This window comes from Agelaius tricolor, unplaced genomic scaffold (assembly GCF_023055355.1).
Source record: "Agelaius tricolor isolate 1412-34295 unplaced genomic scaffold, bAgeTri1.0.p SCAF_36, whole genome shotgun sequence".
Lineage (NCBI taxonomy): Eukaryota > Metazoa > Chordata > Aves > Passeriformes > Icteridae > Agelaius > Agelaius tricolor.
This window is the reverse complement of record NW_027269296.1, coordinates 4,319,004-4,338,288: the sequence shown is the minus strand read 5'-3', so window position 1 is coordinate 4,338,288 and position 19,285 is coordinate 4,319,004. Positions and strand designations below refer to the sequence as shown.

At 44.0% G+C, this 19,285-nt stretch overlaps 2 protein-coding genes across 3 annotated transcripts in view; both read right to left on the bottom strand.

The window, feature by feature from the left end:
* KDM1A (lysine demethylase 1A) overlaps positions 1–2,310 on the bottom strand; it is a 28,260-nt gene extending 25,950 nt beyond the window's left edge. For both annotated transcript variants that reach the window (XM_071453389.1, XM_071453390.1), the window contains exon 1: positions 1,973–2,310. In XM_071453389.1, the coding sequence (XP_071309490.1) occupies positions 1,973–2,257 (285 nt within the window). In that variant the 5' untranslated portion in view covers positions 2,258–2,310. The remainder of the gene's footprint in view (positions 1–1,972) is intronic.
* Positions 2,311–3,442: 1,132 nt separating this feature from the next.
* Positions 3,443–16,893, bottom strand: ZMPSTE24 (zinc metallopeptidase STE24). The gene is made up of 10 exons (XM_071453385.1): positions 16,199–16,893; positions 14,886–15,032; positions 13,480–13,566; positions 12,782–12,898; positions 12,317–12,469; positions 10,264–10,405; positions 9,413–9,573; positions 7,525–7,629; positions 6,183–6,326; positions 3,443–5,202 (listed from the first exon to the last, which is right to left on the bottom strand). Exons 1-10 carry the CDS (start codon positions 16,469–16,471, stop codon positions 4,978–4,980), a joined length of 1,554 nt encoding a protein of 517 aa, XP_071309486.1. The 5' UTR covers positions 16,472–16,893; the 3' UTR covers positions 3,443–4,977.
* Between the last annotated feature and the right edge of the window lie 2,392 nt (positions 16,894–19,285).

Genomic DNA, 19,285 nt, shown 5'->3' with positions numbered 1-19,285 from the left:
AAAAAGCACTTCTCAATATGCAGCCATGGGAAAAAGAAAAAGAAGGCAGCTATTGATCCTCCAACATCCAACAGGTCAGCTTCCACCAGGAAATGACAACAACAACTCTGGATTTCTCACCAGAAGAAAAAAAATCTTTCATAGTCTTAAGTCTAGCCACTAAAAAAGAGCAATAATGGGCACAATTCAAAGTAGCTTTGGGAGGCCTGTGTACAGGAAATCCTGGATTCTTTAAGATACTAATATAATCCATGATCTGCTATCTTTTAAATATTTACATTCCACCATGCCCAGCATATTCAGGTTTTCACACTGTTGCACCTCCAGGACCTCCTGTTAACTCCCACTCTGAAGGGAGTAACAGTGACCACTCATAGCCAGGGGCATTTGAAGCCACTCACAGCTCCTTCTGTCCAGAGCCCCTCTGAGCTCTCCCATTCCCTTTGAGCTGCCACAACTTTTGAAGAACAATTAAGTTCAATACAAACCCCTAAGCTTTTCCCTAGATTTATTTTTAACCTAGATACCCTCCCCAACTACAGACACTCATGGGAAGGTGACCTCATGCTGCTCCAGGGGACAGATGGTGCCACAAGAGACAGAACAGCTCTTGCAGATGGGCACTGTCAGTGCAAAGATCACCACCAACACACAGCCCACATAGAGCACTGACTCCTGCTCGTTATCAGAGCACTATAAAGAAGGAATGCTGCCTTTGAAGGTCACAGAATGGTTGGGATCACAGAACGGAAGGGAGATTCAAACCCATCTCATCCCACCCACCTATGGGACACCTTTCACTAGAGCAGGGTGCTCCAAGCCCTGTCCAACATTTCCATGAACACTTCCAGGGATGAGGCAGCCACAGCTCCTCTGAGCAACCTGTGCCAGGGTCTCAACACCCTCATTGTAAAAAATGCTTTCCTTATGTCCAGTCTGCACCCACCTTATTTTGAGTTAAAAGATGCACCAGACTGACCAACACAACAGCTGCTCTATGTGAAGGAGCAGTTCAGTCATTACATCACACAATGGCTCTGAAGAGCCACATTCAATGCCACAGGACAAAACAGTTCCAAAAAGTAATTTCAGCTTCCATGTTAAACACCCTGACCCCGGGCACATTCAAGATCTTCACTATCTTCTGAAACAAGGTTTCCAAGAAAAGGTTTCACAAACAAAAAGGTAATGTTCTCATATATTCAGAACAACAGATGAGAATTAAATACTACACACCCAAACTATTGAAGACCTTTTATAGCTGTTAGACTTCACTGCTAAATTCCACCCTTACTCAGCCTTGACTCAGCTCTCCAACACCAGGGGAGGGAAGGTGAGGAACAATGGACTGAGCACGGCCATCACCATCACAACCCTGCAAAACCAGCGTTATCCTGTGCATCCTGGAGAGGCTGCATCCATACACCACAGCAACAGAAGAATTTGCTGATAAAATGTAAGCTCCCGAGCGCCCCAATGCCCTGCCATGGATTTGGGGTGTTTTTACTACTCGGTATCCGTTCAGAAACCGCAGAAAGTTCCTAAACAGCTGCAGGAAGCTCTCCTTTATTGACAAGGCACGAGCCCTCCCCAGAGCCCACGAAAATGAGCTACAACAGGGGATCTTGATCTTAATCTTAAACCAGTGGGGCTTCCTGCGCGCCCGCGTGTTTGTTTTTTGCACTCACAAAAAACACCGGAGCCCTCGGTCCCGGGGATGCCACCCGCCCCCGGGACGCGCTGAGGAAGGGCCAGGCAAGCGGGAACGGGCCCGGGGCGCCCCGAGGAAGGGCCAGGAACGCGGGACCGGGAGCGGGCCCGGGATTGCCCGGGGAAGGGCCGGCCGAGCGGGCCCAGGAAGCCCCGGGGAAGGGCCGGCCGTGCAGGGCCAGGCCCGGGACGCCCCTGCCGGCCCGAGCGCGTCGCGCACGAGGCGCCGGCGGGGCCCACAACCGGGCCGCCCCACACCTACTTTGGCTCGCTTGCGGCGGCTGGTCCTGCGGCCCTCGGGGGTCTCGGCGATGCCGGTGGTTTCGGCGCCGGGCGCAGGGGCGGCCCCGACGGCCGAGGACTCGGACACCCCGCCCGGCGGCGAGGCCCGCGGCGGCTCCTTCTTGCGGGGCGTGCGCTCCGATGCCCCGCCGCTATCCGAAGAGGAGCCCAGGGCCCCGGCGGCGGCGGGCGGGGGCACCGGCGCCTCCGGCCCGGCCTCGCCGCCCGCCGCCGCCTCCGCGCCCTTCTTGCCGCCCGCCAGCATCGCCCCCGCCGCACAAAGGAGCCGCGCGGGGCTGCGGCCCCGGCCCAACGTCACATCCGGCCCCACCGGCAGCAGGGGGCGCTGCTGCCCCGCGGGCCGGTCCTGCGCCACAGCGCCCCCTGCAGCTCACGGGTCCGCCCGGCAGCCGCGCCCCGCCCGCGGAGCCGCCGCCGCCGCTCCGGCCTGAGCGGGGCCCGGAGAGCCTGAACGGGCACGGGGCTGGCACTGAGCGTGCACAGGACTGGCACATCCCCCTGGGGAGGGAGCCCGAGCGGGCACAGGGCTGGCACATTGCTCCCGCGGAGCCTGAAGGGGCACAGGGCTGGCACATTTCCCCCGGGGAGGGAGCCCGAGCGGGCACAGCGCTGGCACTGAGCAGGCACAGGGCTGGCACATCGGCCCTGGGGAGGGAGCCCGAGCGGGCACAGGGCTGGCACTGAGCAGGCACAGGGCTGGCACTGAACGGGCACAGGGCTGGCACTGAACGGGCACTGAGCAGGCACAGGGCTGGCACACGGCTCCCAGCCATCGCACCCGGCCTTGCCGCCGCTCCCCAGGCGGCGCAGCTGCCCCGCGTACACAGCAGCGGGAGCTGCTGGACACCCCGAGCAGGAAGGAGCCCTGTGGCCGTAACAATCCTGTGTGAACAAATGGAGGGAGGTCCTTGAAATGCTTTGAAGAACAGACGTGTATGCCTATTTCATCACAGAACGGTTTGGATTGAAGGGACCTTAAAGATCATCTTAAAGCATGGGCAAGGACACCTTCCACTAGACCAGGCTGCTCTGTGCCCTGGGCAACCTGTGCCAGTTGGCCCTCAGTAAAGAATTTCTTCATAATATCTGATCTAAATCTCCCTTCCTTCAGCTTAAAGCCATCCCTTCCTCTCGTGTCCCTCTCGGCTCTTGACCAAAGTCCCTCTCAGCTCTCTTGCAGTCCCTTTATGTCCTGGAATGGGCTCTGAGGTCTCCCTGGAGCCTTCTCCAGGAGAACACCCCCAGCTCTCCCAGCCAGAGCAGAGGGGCTCCAACATCTCTGTGGGGGGAACACCTCAGTTTTTGCATACAATTTTTACACAAATTATTTTCTTTCTCAGAGCACACTTCACTTGTTTTCCATAGCTTTAAACCAGCCATCAGCTCATTCAAAACTTGACATAGTTATTTATTCTTCTGAATTGACAGATTCAAGTTAATGCTTTTATTTTTGAGGGCCTTTTATTAAATACAGTTCACATGACAAATATAGGCTCTCCAGATTTGTAAAATTGTCTCCTAAATCCGTAGCTATAGCTTAGCTCCATAGTTGCTGGGGTATAAACACAATTAGAATAAGGCATACGAAGGGCTTTCAGCAACATCTTGTTTCACCCAAGACATCATTGTGCCCATCGTCTTATAAGGCATTTTTCCCTATGATCAGAAAAACAAATGTAAGCTAACAATAAAATATATGAGAATATTCTGACATGTGAAACAATGACAATTTGCTTTGATGACTCCTCTCTTTGTACAGAGCTGAGCAGAACTTTTTAATTTATTAAAGATAGAAAATCTGATTTTTATATGGAGTTATGTTCACACTGGTTAAAACATTTGTATGCACATGCAAACTTATATCTTGCTTTTATTTTTACTTCAACAAAAGTAAATATAATCCTATTTTTCATCAGAAAAGTCTGAGATAATCAATGCCATTTCCATGTGTACCCACTTTTTTCTTTATTAACTGATGGGGGCAAACTGTTTCCTGGGCTTTTTATATGTAGGAGTTTTTATATATAATAACAATGATGAAGAATAAGTTCAGCTGGATTCATATTCATGAAAAACCCTCAATGGAATGGAGGATAAGCCCCTTCAGAATCAAAGTGTGGCTTTAATACACTGGCTGAGCAACTGGACACTTCCATATACACAAGAAATCCAGGCAAAGTACAACAGAAGTGGAGGAACTGAGATGTGGAAAAAGGGAGAACAAGAGAGAATTAGCAATTTTCTCAAAAGTTTCTGATTCTCTGTAATATTCTCTTCTTCCTCCCATACCCCCCAGCAGCCCTGGGGCAATAGGAGCAGCCTAATCCCACTGTAATGCTACTAAATAATAATTCTCATTTTCAAGGAAGACATGGTACATATCCTCAGCTATAATTCATCCTTCTTCCCACACTTCAGAGAAAGGTTTTATTAAGTAGCATTTTTCATTCTGACAGACATGAATGCAGGAGAAAAGCCTGCAGCTGAATTCAGCTTTTTCAAACACACTGGCAAGCACAAGTATCATTATACAGGAAATCAAATCACCCAAAGCCTCTTCACTGTGAAGAGGGTGAGCCTGGGAAGGTTCACAGAATGCTGAGAATAGAAAAAGGATCAAAAGCAATGTTCAAGGCATACACAAAGTGAAGAAAAAGGTGCTTTGAAGTCTACACTTGTTTTCCTCCCTTTAAAAGTCTATACTATGATATGGAAATAAAAGTCACTGTGGTGGGTGGGGGGGAAGGTCTTCACCCAGCACTTTTTCTAAATTAAGTTCCACAGTTTTGTTTTTGTTAAAAATAAGTCATTTATAATTTAATACCTGTTTCAGGATACTCAGATGTGTGGTGCTGTTAACAGCGTGCTTAATTTGCATTATCCATTTAAAAAAAAAATTAAAAAGCAGCTCTGAACTTTGCTTCTGAGATGGAAGCACTGTCTCTGCACCAGCAATCATTGCTGTCACTCCTGCTTTGCATCTTTCAAGGCCTGAAGTCTTTCTAAAAGGGGTGGGTGGGAGTAATGCCACATTGAAAAGATCCAGTCAGAAACAGGGAATCCTAAATTATCTTTGTTTAGCTTGATCAAAGCAGAATATAAGTCCTTGGCCTTGCCAAGTTCCTTGGCAAATGCATCTGCTTGAAACTCAAATCGTCGGCTCAATACTGTCAAACAAAATGAGAGAACCTGTGGAGAGAAATGCACTAAAATTATTTTAAAATCCAGCTATCTGCAAATTCCTTCAGTGCTAGTAAGTTATTAAAATTATTTTTTAATTCTTAAACATTATTTTAAAATTATTTACAATTATTTTAAAATCCAGCTATCTGCAAATTCCTTCAGTGCTAGTAAGTTATTAAAATTATTTTTAATTATTAAAAATTAATTTAAAATTATTTTAAATTATTTTAAAATCCAGCTATCTGCACATTCCTTCAGTGCCAGTAAGTTATTAAAATTATTTTTAATTCTTAAAAATTATTTTAAAATTATTTAAAATTATTTTAAAATTCAGCTGTCTGCAAATTCCTTCAGTGCTAGTAAGTTATTAAAATTATTTTTAATTATTAAAAATTAATTTAAAATTATTTAAAATTATTTTAAAATCCAGCTATCTGCACATTCCTTCAGTGCCAGTAAGTTATTAAAATTATTTTTAATTCTTAAAAATTATTTTAAAATTATTTAAAATTATTTTAAAATTCAGCTGTCTGCAAATTCCTTCAGTGCCAGCAAGTTACTAAAATTATTTTTAATTATTAAAAATTATTTTTAAATGATTTTAAATTATGTTAAAATTCAGCTATCTGCAAATTCCTTCAGTGCCAGCAAGTTATTAAAATTATTTTTTAATTATTAAAAATTATTTTTAAATTATTTAAAATTATTTTAAAATCCAGCTATCTGCACATTCCTTCAGTGCCAGTAAGTAGCACCAAATCCAGCTTCCCACATCCCACACATTGCTGTGGCTGCAGGCTGATCTCACTAAGCTTTATCCAAGCCATACCTGAAACTGGGAGTGCTGCCCAACATGCAGCACTAAGCCTGATTATCAAAATGAGACACCCAAAACAGCCCCTAGAAATTCAAACTTCCCCTGACAAAACAAAATTATTATTTAAATAGGATGATACTTCAGAGTCTATGTCTTGAAAACAAGTTACCTCATTGTAAGGTGAAAAAATGAACTGGAAAATAATCATCAAGCCTATCAGGGTAGGCTGGGTGTCATAGAAACCAAATGCAGCAAAGAGTTCTTTCTGACCAATTAGCACAGCAAACAAGAAGAAGCAAAGGAAGGAATTCATCTGGAGAAAAGAAAAAACATTCTTGATTAAGATAAGTCATTACATAACATCAATTATAGATTTGCACATGGATGCCACTGTAAAAAACCAAGTGGATTACTTTAGAACTAATACACAGAGAGGGACAGCTGGTCTTTACCTGCTTCCTGAAAATGCAACAGCAGAAGCAGCACTATTTTCTGCCAGGGAGCAAAAAACAAATAATGAAGGGGGATGAAAAAGCAGAAGAGAAGAGAGGAGGTAGTACAGTGTTGTGAACGGCAGAAGAATTGCAGCACACAATATGTGTGAACAGCAAATCTCAGAGTTTATTGATAGCTCACACATATTTATATTGGTGTTAATGAAGCTTATACATATTGCAAACCTGAGCTCATTATTGGTTAAAGCACACTTAGATCAACCACACCTACTTCTATGCTCTAATGATTATTTTGTTTCTATGTTTACATTCTTATGGCTATTCTACCTAGGCTATCTTCATTTTCTGGCAAAAGATTTTCTCCCCCATCTTCATGTTGCAGCAAAGGTCACCATGACCTCTGTCAGTGATTGGACACTGATTACTTAATCCCCAGCTTGTTTCCCCTATCCTTATCTAAGGGTATCACATCAAAGTGGCCTTTCTCAGCCAGCCAATTATCCACAAAGCTCTCCACAGTACAGGATAGAACCCATCTCCTTGGAACTGAGTACAGGTTCTGAAAAGTTTAAAGCCAAACAAAATGTGTCTGTGCTGTGTTGTACTTCTGTTCCTGGAGACAATCTGGGCTTCCACCCAAGCTGGGCAGTGTCCTGTACACACACTGTGCTTGCCTGGCTTTTCAGAGCCAACAGGCAGGACCATGCCTTACCAAGCTTTCTAGAGGGGTTGATTACCTACCCAAGTGGTTTTTTGGTCTTTTTAGAGTAAAACAGAAGGTGCCAGAATATTGTTTGTTATTGAAAGAGAAGAGAAGAGAAGAGAGAGAAGAGAAGAGAAGAGAAGAGAAGAGAAGAGAAGAGAAGAGAAGAGAAGAGAAGAGAAGAGAAGAGAAGAGAAGAGAAGAGAAGGATGGCTGTGATCCAGACCAACTTCCTGTCACACAGTGTAAATGTATCAGGTGAATGTACACTAACAAATCTAGGAAAGGGCATTTGGAAACAGCTATAATTACAGATGCTTCAGGAAAAAAAAATCCAGTTTAAAATAACTTACCTGGCTGATGATTATATTTTTGACAGTATGACCTAGTTTCCAGTGACCCAATTCATGACCAAGTACAGCCAGAACTTCTTCATTTTTACATCCTTGTTTCTTATTCTGAGGGAATAACAAAGCAGAAGTATGATCAGGTATGTCTGAACACAACCAAATGAATTTCTTACTAATTTGTTTTTTTTTTCTTAAGTGTAGATCAGGCCATTCCCTTCTAATACCAGAAACACACATATAATTTCTTGCTGAGCCTTTTTCATGAAGACACAGAAATAAAACCTTTTAAGGTTAGGAAGATTTCCACTATGAGGTGGTGTTCTCTTATTTCTATGTATGCAGACATGCTGATGCAAACCTGAAAGAACACTGGGAGATTTGCCTTCCAAATGCTCTCCCCTATCCTTTCCCATCCTGTTTCTTTATTCAAGCAAAGCATGACACTGGAAACAGGAACTCAGAGCTGCAGACTTTCAGAGGAGAATTGAGAGCAAAGCCCTGTTCCTACTTTCCTTCAACACTCAACATGTAACCTTCCTCCCAAGGCAGTACTGCTCCTTTTAGAAGGAAGTGTCCTCTTCAGAAAGCCCTATGACACGCCCTAAAGCTTTAATTAGGAAGGACATCTGCCCCTTCAGAGTTCCATTAGCAAGTCAGAAGCAAACACAAAGGCTGCAGAACCTGTTGAAATGGAACACACTCTCATTATGACTAGATCAGGTGAGCCCAACATGCCCTCCTCTCACCACCCACTTCTGCAGTATTTGCCAAACAAAACCCTGGATGTGGCATTCACATTCTCTGAAAAAATCCCTTCACCCAGGATTTTTCTCCTGGGAAGCTGAGAAGCCTCAGAGAAAAGGAAAACAATTCTGATCTCATTTGCTTCTCCTGTGTTGTGCTCATGTGGAATGTGTTTGGAGATTGGTTACCCACAGGTGATTGTTCCATTGGATTCTGCTGGGAGTTGTTTTCACTCTTTGGCCAATCAGGGCCAAGCTGTGTTGGGACTCTTTCCAGAGTCACAAGTTTTCATTATTATCTTTTCAACATTCTGTCTGTATCCCTTCTGCATTCTTTAGTATAGTTTAGCATTCTTTAATATAATATAGTATTATAAAGCAATGAATTAGCCTTCTGAGCACATGGAGTCAGAGGCATCATTCCTGCCTTCATTGGGGCATTCCCTGCAAATAAATACCTGGACCCCACTAACATGGTGTCAAGGAACAGAAGCTGAACTGAACAACAGTCCAGACATTGGCCTACCCTTAGGCCTGACCTGCACAAAGCCATTTGTTTTACTCAGAATAACTCCTTCAGGTTATTCAGGAAATATTCTATTAGCTTTAGTCATTTCCATACTCTTCTGAGGCCACAGCAGCTCCTCCAGCAGACTCCTGATGTGCAGCTGCACATCAAAGGAGAGGCCAGGGCCAGGCTCCATCCTGTTCTTGAGCAGAGCATGGCAGGATGTACACGTGCAGTCTGTCTGTGCTCCTGCACCAAAACCTCTGCATGCAGTAAAAGGCACACAAATGACACACTAAGAATTAAAAGTATTTCTTTCAAAGGGAAATACTGTGGTATGGCAGTCCCAAGAGAAGATGAGCTAAAACCCTGAACAGGTGCCTTATTCAGACCTAGTTTTTACATGCAGGGAATGAATATTTTGCTAAAGCCCATGTGGATTTTTACAGTCTCTGCTGCTATGTGCACAACTCACACTGACCCAGAAATTCCAATCAGCAAAGCAGGCATACTTTGGTGTTGAAATCATTAGGCTTTGTGTTTTAGCAACTTAGTCAAGACCTTTAAAATACACTAGAAAAAACAAGGGAGTATCTCACCAAGAAGTTAATATAAACAACACAATGAAAGACAAACTCACTTTGGTTTTAGACTTTGTTTCTTCATTCTCACCATCTTCTCCTTCTGCTGGTTCTTTGTTCAAAGCAGAATAGTCTTCCAGGAGTGTGTCAAAGAGTACTATCCTCTTGTTCTTGAAGAACCCATAGAAATAAGCATTGCTGTGGGAAGAACGCTTAGAACCTGAGGGGGAAAATTTAAAGACCATGATCTGAATAATCCCATGCATTGAAGGCTGCACAGTATGACAGATGAGATTTTTCCAGAGGAATTCTCAAAGTCCCCAAATGAACTGTAGACAAACTCAAGCAGATCTGTTTGGAAACTGAAGCATATTCTAAAACCTAAGTAATGATGACTCCAATAGAGAAATGTAGCATGCAATAACTAAAAGCACTAAAACCATAAGAGCAGTTATGAACATCTAATGTCCAGGAAGAAAAGCTAATCCTATTGCAATTTCAGATTGAGAGTGGAAAGAGCATTCTGAATTGACACTGCTCCAGGCAAAGAACCTGTGCCAAATTATGTAGAATTCTTTCAAATGTGCCAGCAAAGGTGAATGGAAACAGCTATTCCCTTTGTTTCACAGTTCTAAAATGATAATCTTGGCTACTTTTGTGCTTCCACTCCCGACCAAGCTGTGTATTTCCATTTCACAGACCCAGGAAAATGCTTCCAACCAGAAGATGAGTTCAGGTTGTGCACTGAGCTTCAGGAAAAAGACCAGGAAAATGCTCCAGACATTGGCAAGTATGGCAGTATCTGAGCAATGCAATCAACTGCCCTACTACAGCATCCACAATCAATGCTAAAACCCCACAAATTTAAACTTACAAAGCCTTTTTATTTAAAAAAATAACAAAACCTCACCTTCAACAACATACACCTTAGTCAATGGGAAGTCAATGCTCTTTGCCATTGTTTCAATTTGCTGCTTGAGCTCTCCCTCCGGAAGCGGAATGAATTTATCAAACAAAGGTGCAATATAGTCTGCATAGATTGTAACAAGCACCTGCAACACATGCAGATATTAAAAACAGGGCATGCAAACCTGTTTGGTACTAAAGGTGGAGCAAAAAGTTCAAAAAGAGGCCACAATTTCAGAAAAAACACTTGATAAAGCAGAGTCCTGTATGAAGTGGGATCTATGGGGGGCTCTTGTGGGCTGCTCTGCCTGGTGGCCAGTCCACATTCCAGCAAACTGTGCACAAACCACCAACACCTGAGCAGAACTGCTGTGAACAGTGCAGAAGACAAAGCCTCTGGGAGCAGGGGGCTCCTCAGTGAAAGGCTCTCACTTCCACTAATCCTGGAAAGCTCTGAAGGGTTTCACACTCAGCTCAAGAGATGAAAGAACCAAGAGATAGAAAAAGTGGGACTAATTCCTGCTAACTTGCAAAACAACTGTCTAAAAAGAGGCAAGAAATTTTATGTCCCATGTTTTCTTTCTGTCTCCCAGCTGTCTGCAGGGCTCAGGGAATTGTCTGCCTGATGCCTCTGGCTCCACAATCACCAATAGCCTTGACCTAAAAACATCACTACAGTGCACCTGCATCTCTTCAAACTGGCATCAGCTGCAGAGAAAGCCAGAACTGGAATAATGTGATAGAAAGGAAAGCTGAACTCCCTTTCCTCACACTCTGGATCGCCCCAGTATTATTTTTATTTATTTGTTTTATAAGTTTAAATTCTGGTTAGCAAAAAAGGAACAGGACATTAAGAGGCAAATGGACATCAACATTAAATTCAAAATGATCTTGATACATTTTACTTCACTGAAAACATGCTCCTGGACTTTTGACAGTGTGTGCACTGCTGAAAAAGTCCAATGAAATCGAAAATCAGAAAAACTGACTTTTGCAAAGTCACAGCAAGCGAGGGCATCAATATGAAACACCACTAAAATAAGTTTTGTTACTGTAATTTTTAAGGGCTTAAACCTCTGCAGATATTTTACAGAAGGTGTAGGAGGGTATTTCATAGAGTAGAAATCAGCTATTCAGTCCAGGCAGAGCATGTGGGGCCTAATTTCCAGGTTTTATCTCAGATCTTTGTGTAATGCCTTGGAACCAGCAGGCATGACAGACTAGCAGGAGGATGCAACTCTAACTCTGATTACAGAGTTGTGGAACTGGAATTTTTCCCAAAACCAGACTCTAAAGGGTAAATCTAATACCTCTTAGGATGATTTTGCATGTCAAAGGCTGTTCAAACACATTCAGGCCTGAAACTCCATAGGCAACACACCAATTGTCTAAGCATGCACTTAACCTCAGGTGTGGAGGAGGCTCAGAGGAGACGAGTGAGCCAGGAAAATTCTGTTCTTTCAATACACAAGTTTGAAGCTCTGTCAAGATGTTTTATTTTCTAGCTCTTGTAGTATAAAAGATAGACCAAGCCCTGTTATATCAGGTTCTAAAGTATCTGTAGATATTGTAGATATTGTTATAGTATCTGTAGGTTTTGTTTCAGAACAAAATCTATGTGGACAGTTCAACGGGAAGGTACAGGCAGAGCAAAAATAAAATAGCAGCTTGTGATAGGAAAGTGAGAGAGAGGAATGTGGCTTCAGCTGCATATTCTGGTTCTCACCTCTACATTCAGGAGAAAGGAAAACAGATCACCACATAGTGCTGTATTTCCAGTACCTATTCTAAAGCTTTATAAGTGCTTCTCTTTCAATTGATGAAGACACTCCAGTATTAAATAAATTAGATAGATATGACATTATTGTGGACAACTAATCTGAGCTACTATTCCTGAACAGCTACATTGAGAGCAAGACACTGTTAAAGTCTGTAGACACTAAAATTCACAGGAGATTTAGATTTTTTTCTTCATTTCCTTTCAGCTGCATTCAGCATGCTGAGCCATGCCAGTAAGCTGGAGTCTGGAAAAAGCCCAAACATCTTCTCATACTCACCAAGGAAACAACTAAAGTGAAGAGCCAGGCATAGATAAAAAAGTAGTCTCCCCCTATTTTAATAATGTAAAGCAGAAGGGATGTCACTGGCAACAGAATACACTGAGTCACAACAAACTTCTTGATAGCATCCTTAAAAAAGAATCCCAGTGTCTGCAAAGAAAGGATAAATTGGATCAGTGACATCAATGCAAATATTACTATGCCACTCTGGTTTGTGAACTGATCCCTTCAGTTTAAACAAATGGTAAACAGCAATGCCAGTGTCATGAGGAAATCAGAGTCAGTCAAAAAAGGAGCTCTCCCAGTAGCTCCTTACATTTACAGGGACTCAAGCCCATGCAGATGCACTCTCCCTTAGAAAGGCCTGACCCAAACCATTGTTTTGTGTTGCACATTCATTAAAGGACCAGTCTCTGTAACAAATCTGAACCAATTTGGTCAGTACAGAGCTCTCTGCAGTACCTGTTGATTGAAGCCATGTTTCTCTTCTATGACAAATGTATTATACAAACTCCATGGGAGACCAGTCAGTGCACTGAAGAGTGTTGCAAGCAGCAGAAATACCAGGGACTGAACAATCTAAAAAACAAAACAAAACCACCTGATATTTACTGACCAATTCTAACAAATATTCCAGGTCTTTTAGGTCAGTGGTTTAACTGAAACCAGTTAGATGATGCTAGATAAATTCCCAGAATTAACTTGTTCATGATGACTAATTATTGCTCACTGATAGCTTACTAAGGATTTGGAGCACAAATTTGTATATATGCCTCATCCACAGCACAAAGGTAACATAAGCACTAGACTCAAATTTCTTACCCTTTTAGTGGGCAGGTAGATCAATTCTAGGATTAGTAAAAAGAAAACAGCCAAATAAAGAGCTCCCAAAAACACAGCCCACCACCTCATTTGAGTCAAGCAGATACCAGACTTTGCTTTTAACACATAAGGCTGTTTTAATTAGTAAGCTAATTTAAAAGCAAGCTAATTTACTGTTACCAGTTCTCAGAATCACAGAGTTATTGTGTGCACCAGAAAATATGTTATCTTTACTCTATTACAGGTTAGCTAAATCTCACTTTTAACCAAATACCAATTTAAAAATAATTATTGCAGTAGGGACCAAATACTTGCACAGGAATTTAAAGCCTACTTACCTCATATTCTGGTCCAAAGCCAGCACGACCAGAGATCTGACCAGACAGTTTCCATAGAAAAGGAATTCCTCCACAGAGGAGAATCATCTTAAAAACAAAACCACATACTACAGAGGCAGTATGAAACACACTGTCATCTTAGTCTACTAACATTTCAGCATGGTAAGAACCTTTTAAGGGTGAACAAGACAAGTTTTAGAATTAGCTTTTTGCCACCCCTCTGATCTTAACAGTGATAAAACAAGCCTGGAATATCTGGCATTAATTAATTTTCACTTCACAGAAGTAGAGAGCAGGCAATTAATTTTTTTTCCTGTGAAATACAAGCATATTTTCAAGCCTATTTCCTGTACACTTTGCATAAGGGATATCTTCAGAAGACCCTAAAGCTCTGGGGTTAACCACACACATATATTGATATATGAATAGCCATACACATATATTCATTTATGAATAGCCATACACATATATTCATATTGCAGCCTCTCCTCTTGAAGAGGAGCTGCCCTCCTCTCCTGGTGGTTCACCTCAGTTCCCTGCCCAGAGAAAAGCCCCAGTTTCACTTTCAGCACTGGAGTTGCTACAGTCATGTTGAAGAAAGCTTTGTGGTCTCCTCCTTGTGCCTGCTCCCAACGTCTCCTGATGTACCAACTGCCAAAGAACAGAGAGTGAACATCTGGGCTACACCAGCATCAAAGAAATGCCCAAGCTACAGCTGCTGAGGCTCACTGCAGCTCACAGCCAGGCCTGGCAGCATTTCTCATACAGCTCACCTTGTAAATATTTCATGTCTGCTTTCTCAGGAAGTGATGCATCTCTATATATAAAATCAGTTTTCAAGGAAGCAGCCTTCCAATATTGATGACACCAGAGGTTTATCTTTCTTTATTTTGAAAAGACTTCTCTTACAACCTACACTTAGGGTGCATTTTCAGTGTCAGGAGGAGATGGAAAGGATGAAAGCAAGTGTGGTGCTTTTAAAAGCTTAATGGAGAAATGAAACCTTTTCTTTTTTTTTTTTCTCTTTTTACCTTCTACTTAAATTTTATCTAAAAATGAAAGTAGTTGATTCCTCCAAACAGGGAAAGATCTGTATTTTAACAATTTAGAATAACTCTCATGCTGCTTAATTATTTTGCAATGGAGACTACTATAGAACATAAATAAAATGTAAGCTAACACAGTACTTGTGCAGTATGACTCAGCACTGCAGAAAGAAATTACATGCTTTCTGAACAGTTACTTCTTTTTGTGTAGCAAATACATCCACAAACAAAACCAGAATATAAATGTCAGCATTTGCTGTACGACACCAGAATGCCAATGGTGCAGCTGCATAGGATCACTAAGAACCAAAGTATTTAATAGTTGGAGTACATAAAAAATATCATGTGAAAGGTACTTACAGTGCCCTCAACCTCTGAATAGAGGCCTGACCAAAAGCTGAAAGTGCTTTTGTCCAACTGATAGAGGCGAGATTTTTCAAATGTTTCTGAGTCCATGATCTGTCCCAGCTCCTGAGGTACATGTGTTGTTGTTCTATACACCCGCCTCTGAAAAATTGAAGACAAAACTTAAAGTCTACACCTAATATTTTAAAGGAGATACATAAGATTTAAAAATAACACATAAAATGATCCCATGGGCCACCACAGAAAGTTAAAAAGAAAAAACAACACACAAAGGAACAATTATGAATTGTTTTTCTATTGGTTTTCTATGAAGTTCTAAATATAAAACTGAAGCATAATTATGATGCTGTAACCAGGAACTGAACTGCCAGCTTAATAACTTATCTATGTGCGATCAAACACAGAGCACACAAAGTGATTTTTCCACAGGATGTTACTTACCACACCACAGTTAACAACTAAGCCAAGTTTGAAACCAAACACCAGAACCTCCTGTGCAAGCCATGTGACTTCACCAGAATACAGAGCTACAGAGTGGCTGCACAAACGAGGTGCTATTTCCTTTTCAGCAAAGAACTTGCCACTCGAAGTTTTTTTAAGACTAGAAGTCTTTTCCCTCAGCTGTCTTGTTGCAGTATACTTACCCGTTCTCTAAGGAAAAGCTCCTACCCTTGGGCACTTCTAAACACTTTCTCCCCTGTCCGGGGCATCAGGAGCTGCACTGTCCCCGACCGCAGGGCTCCCACACCCGGTGTGCGGCTGCTGCTGAACCTGCCAGGGGGGCATGTGGCTGGCAGGACCCGACCAAAGGGACACTCCGTCCTCTATGCCATATTCTGCAATAGGAAGAGGGTTGGGATGTGCCTTCCAGGGCGGCCATCGCTCGGAGGCTGCCAGGCATCACCTGCTCGGGGACGCGCTGAACGACGGCCTGGGCAGCGCTTCCTTCCTCTTTCCTTCACAGGTTAAACTGTCGCTATTTCAAGTCACGCATTTCCTCATTTTTCGCTCACTCTCAGCTGTCCCGGGGAGGAGGACCGAGCTGCTGGGGGTGCCGAGCCGCCGTGACCCTACCGCACTCACCGCACTCGCCACTGTGAGCATTCCCACCATCCGCTACAGCGCGCTGAGGCCGAGCCCCGGGACAGGGCCGAGCCCTCCACAGGCAGGTGACAGACCCCGCGTCCCCCGGCTCCGGCTCCAGCCCCAGCCCCGGCCCCGGCCCCGGACATCCTCCACGTGAGGCCGGGCCGGGCCCGGCACAGCCCCGGAGAGCCAGCGACCGTCCCCGCCAGAGCCCCACCGACCTGCCGGTGCGCCAGGAAAGCCTCCCAGAGGTAGACGGCCCACGAGAAGAGCAGGACGGAGCAGAAGATGCGGCGCTCAGCCGGCAGCTCTGCCCACAGGTCGCCGGACAGCGCCATGGCCGCTCCACCCGCCGCACGCTGCGGCGCCGCCTGGCGGCCGGAGGAACCCAGGGCGGGGCAGCGCGGGGCGGGGCGGCCGTGAGGGGCGGCTGCGGCGGGCTCCGGGCTGGGCTCCGTGAGGGGCTCCATGGTGGGCTCCGGGCTGGGCTCCATGAGAGGCGGCCGAGGCGGGCTCCGGGCTGAGCTACGTGAGGGGCTCCAGGCTGGGCTCCGTGAGGGCGCCGCGGCCGGTGCGGTGGGCTCGGGCTCAGCTCCGTCCGTCACGGCTCTTGCCCGGCCACCCCAGTGAAGCGCGTGTGGGGGGCAGCACGGCGAGGATCTGGGCAGGTGTTTAAATTATATTTCTTCAGTAAAAATTACTTAGACCGCGCACAATAACGCCTATAAAGCCTCTTTTGTACTTGTCCAAAACCTTTTAGAGAAACGCTAAGAGAAGTACAGAAATTAACACTGCTGCAGGACTCGCTGGTTTATTCAAGCCGAAACTTCAGATTTGGCCGGTGTAATGCTCGGTGAAGACAGCACGGGGCTGCCCGGGGACAAGCATGCCCTGCAGAGCACAGGGACTGTGGAACCTGACAAAGATGCAGTAAGAGATGTGTTAACATTGAGCCACTTCTAGATAGGGCATTTTAGTATCGGTAATTTATCTAATTTCTACTGGTCTAAAGTATAACAGAAAATGCCTGTGGATTTTTAGTCGTTAACTTTTAATAAAATAATGCCAACTTAATGTTCTCATTAGCTATCAGTTACCTTTTTTAACTATATAGAATTACCTGTCAAATATATTGAAGCCCAGCATTTTCTGTAACCTAATATATCCCTGCTGAGAGCTCTGCTGGAAAGAGAGAAGTCAGTCTGGAATGTCTCTCATTGTAAAGGTATTTACAGCTTTTCACTACCCACGGATGCAGCAGGACAGCCCACAACATGTTTTTGTCCCATAAAATCCACACACTTCAAGACAATTTTTAAAATGGGAGCATCATTCCCTATGAGCTGTGTTTTCTGAGGTATCTGCTCTTCACATTAAGAATTTTTTTTTGGAAAGTCAATGTAATGGTGTTCCTTTACTGCAGAACAAAGTTTCTCCCATATGCTTGAAAGCAAGAAGCTGGAAATGTTACATCATTTGTAAGACAAATTCTGGTAGCACTTGGGAGGGAAAATGATGGCCTACCTCAGGCATGAAAACAGAAATAGACAGTAAAAACTCTTCAAACAGTTACCTTTTGTGGCCTCCTTCTCCAATACCCATCTATGCCAGGCAATTAGATTAAATAAAAAAGCCCAAGAGGAAATTAGGATAAAGATGTAGGTTCAAGCTGTACATTTTTGATGGTGTGATACCTATTACCTCATTGAGACAGTTGTGCATTTTGTAGATGATGGAGTTCAAAGACTGAAACCCACTGACAGTCTCTGAAATGGGCAAGATATAATTTTTGTAAGGAGGAAGAAGCTGACCAGTGCTGTACTGGTATCTTTTAGCTGAAGTATGAACACCCTATGAGCCCACATTACTAAAAGTCCTGGCAGTGCATGGAGTGCCACATCATGACAGGAAAATGCCTCCAAGCTTCTTCTGTGCAGCCCAAAGCAACTCAACCATTTTCTAAATGCAGCTCTTGGACTGAGGAATGTTGCAGGACTTGTCCCATACCTGGCAAACAGAAATGACTCCTGTCTGTCTTGTCCTGTGGTAGATCCCAGCCTGTGGAAGGGGCAGGACCCTACTCAACAGGCCCTGTGACACCAGAGGGGCAGTGAGCACAGTCTGCCCTGTGGGTGCTTTGCAGGCACACAGGAACTCATTTGGCAAAAGAAGAATCACATCTGAATGAGTTTCACATGCAACTTGTTCTGTGGGAAATGCAGCTGCTTGACTTGAAACTGAAGTCTCTGAACCTCTAAGAATTGACTGTTCATGCTGGCCACAAAGGGACAGGTTCTTCTCTGGGATCTCAGAGCCTGAGAGGGTGACAGGGTGGCAGATTTGACTGTTCATGCTGGCCACAAAGGGACAGGCTCTTCTCTGGGATCTCAGAGCCTGAGAGGGTGACAGGGTGGCAGAATTGACTGTTCATGCTGGCCACAAAGGGACAGGTTCTTCTCTGGGATCTCAGAGCCTGAGAGGGTGACAGGGCTGGCCCAATACCTGAAGCAGCCATCACATCTCTGTCAAGTTTGCTGCTCATCTCTTCTCCTGGTTTGAGATCTTGAAGCTTCAAGTATGTTCAAACATGACTCAAACTTGACATTAAAAGGTACTTCATTATTTCTTTGGAACACATTGAAGGCTGTCTGATGATGTTTCAGAATTTAACCCTTTGACAGTGCTTACTTCCATTTTTACAACTTTGTGAGAAGATTGATGCACTATATTTTTTTCATTAAAAGAAGCTTAGAGTTTAGAGAGAAAATGACATGGAAGGCTAGGCAGTAAGCTACACTTCTAAACTGGTTTATGATTTTTAACCTAACTTTTAAGGATGCCCAAATAACTTTATTTTCCTAAATGTAGTGCGAAGATGCCATTTCTGCCCCATTTTGGTCATACCACAGTTCACTGTTTGATAGCTGCCATCATTCCTGCACCCAGCCAATCCTCATGCTCTTAATCATTCCTGAAGTTTTTTCCATTTCCTTTCCAGTGCTGCTTTTCAGGTCACAGTATAAAACCCCAGAAGCCCCAACAACACCCAAGCCCTCAGTCAGTAAGAAGCTGTGATTGCTGCTTGCTCATTAGAATCCCCATAGGGGACAGTGATTCTGGGCCTTGTGATGTAGGAAGAAATGAAATACAGAGCAAGAAACAGAGCTTCAAATGGTGGCTGATCCTTCTGCTGAATCTTCCAGCCAGGTTTCATTCATTGTCCAAAAAGCAAAACCAGGGAACTCCAGATGTATTCTGGTACTTTCATGTGACACAACCTGCTTGCAAGTCTGACAACAACACTCATC

Bases quoted from the DNA above. Each gene is read 5' to 3' on its own strand.
- ZMPSTE24 (XM_071453385.1), bottom strand. From the start codon at position 16,471: ATGGAGCCCAGCCCGGAGCCCACCATGGAGCCCCTCACGGAGCCCAGC. The intron at 9,574-10,263 runs GTGAGGTTTTGT...TTTCCCCCTCAG, and splicing joins TAAGGTGTATGTTGTTGAAG to GTTCTAAGCGTTCTTCCCAC. The intron at 5,203-6,182 runs GTAACTTGTTTT...TTCTCTCCACAG, and splicing joins TTTTTTCACCTTACAATGAG to GTTCTCTCATTTTGTTTGAC.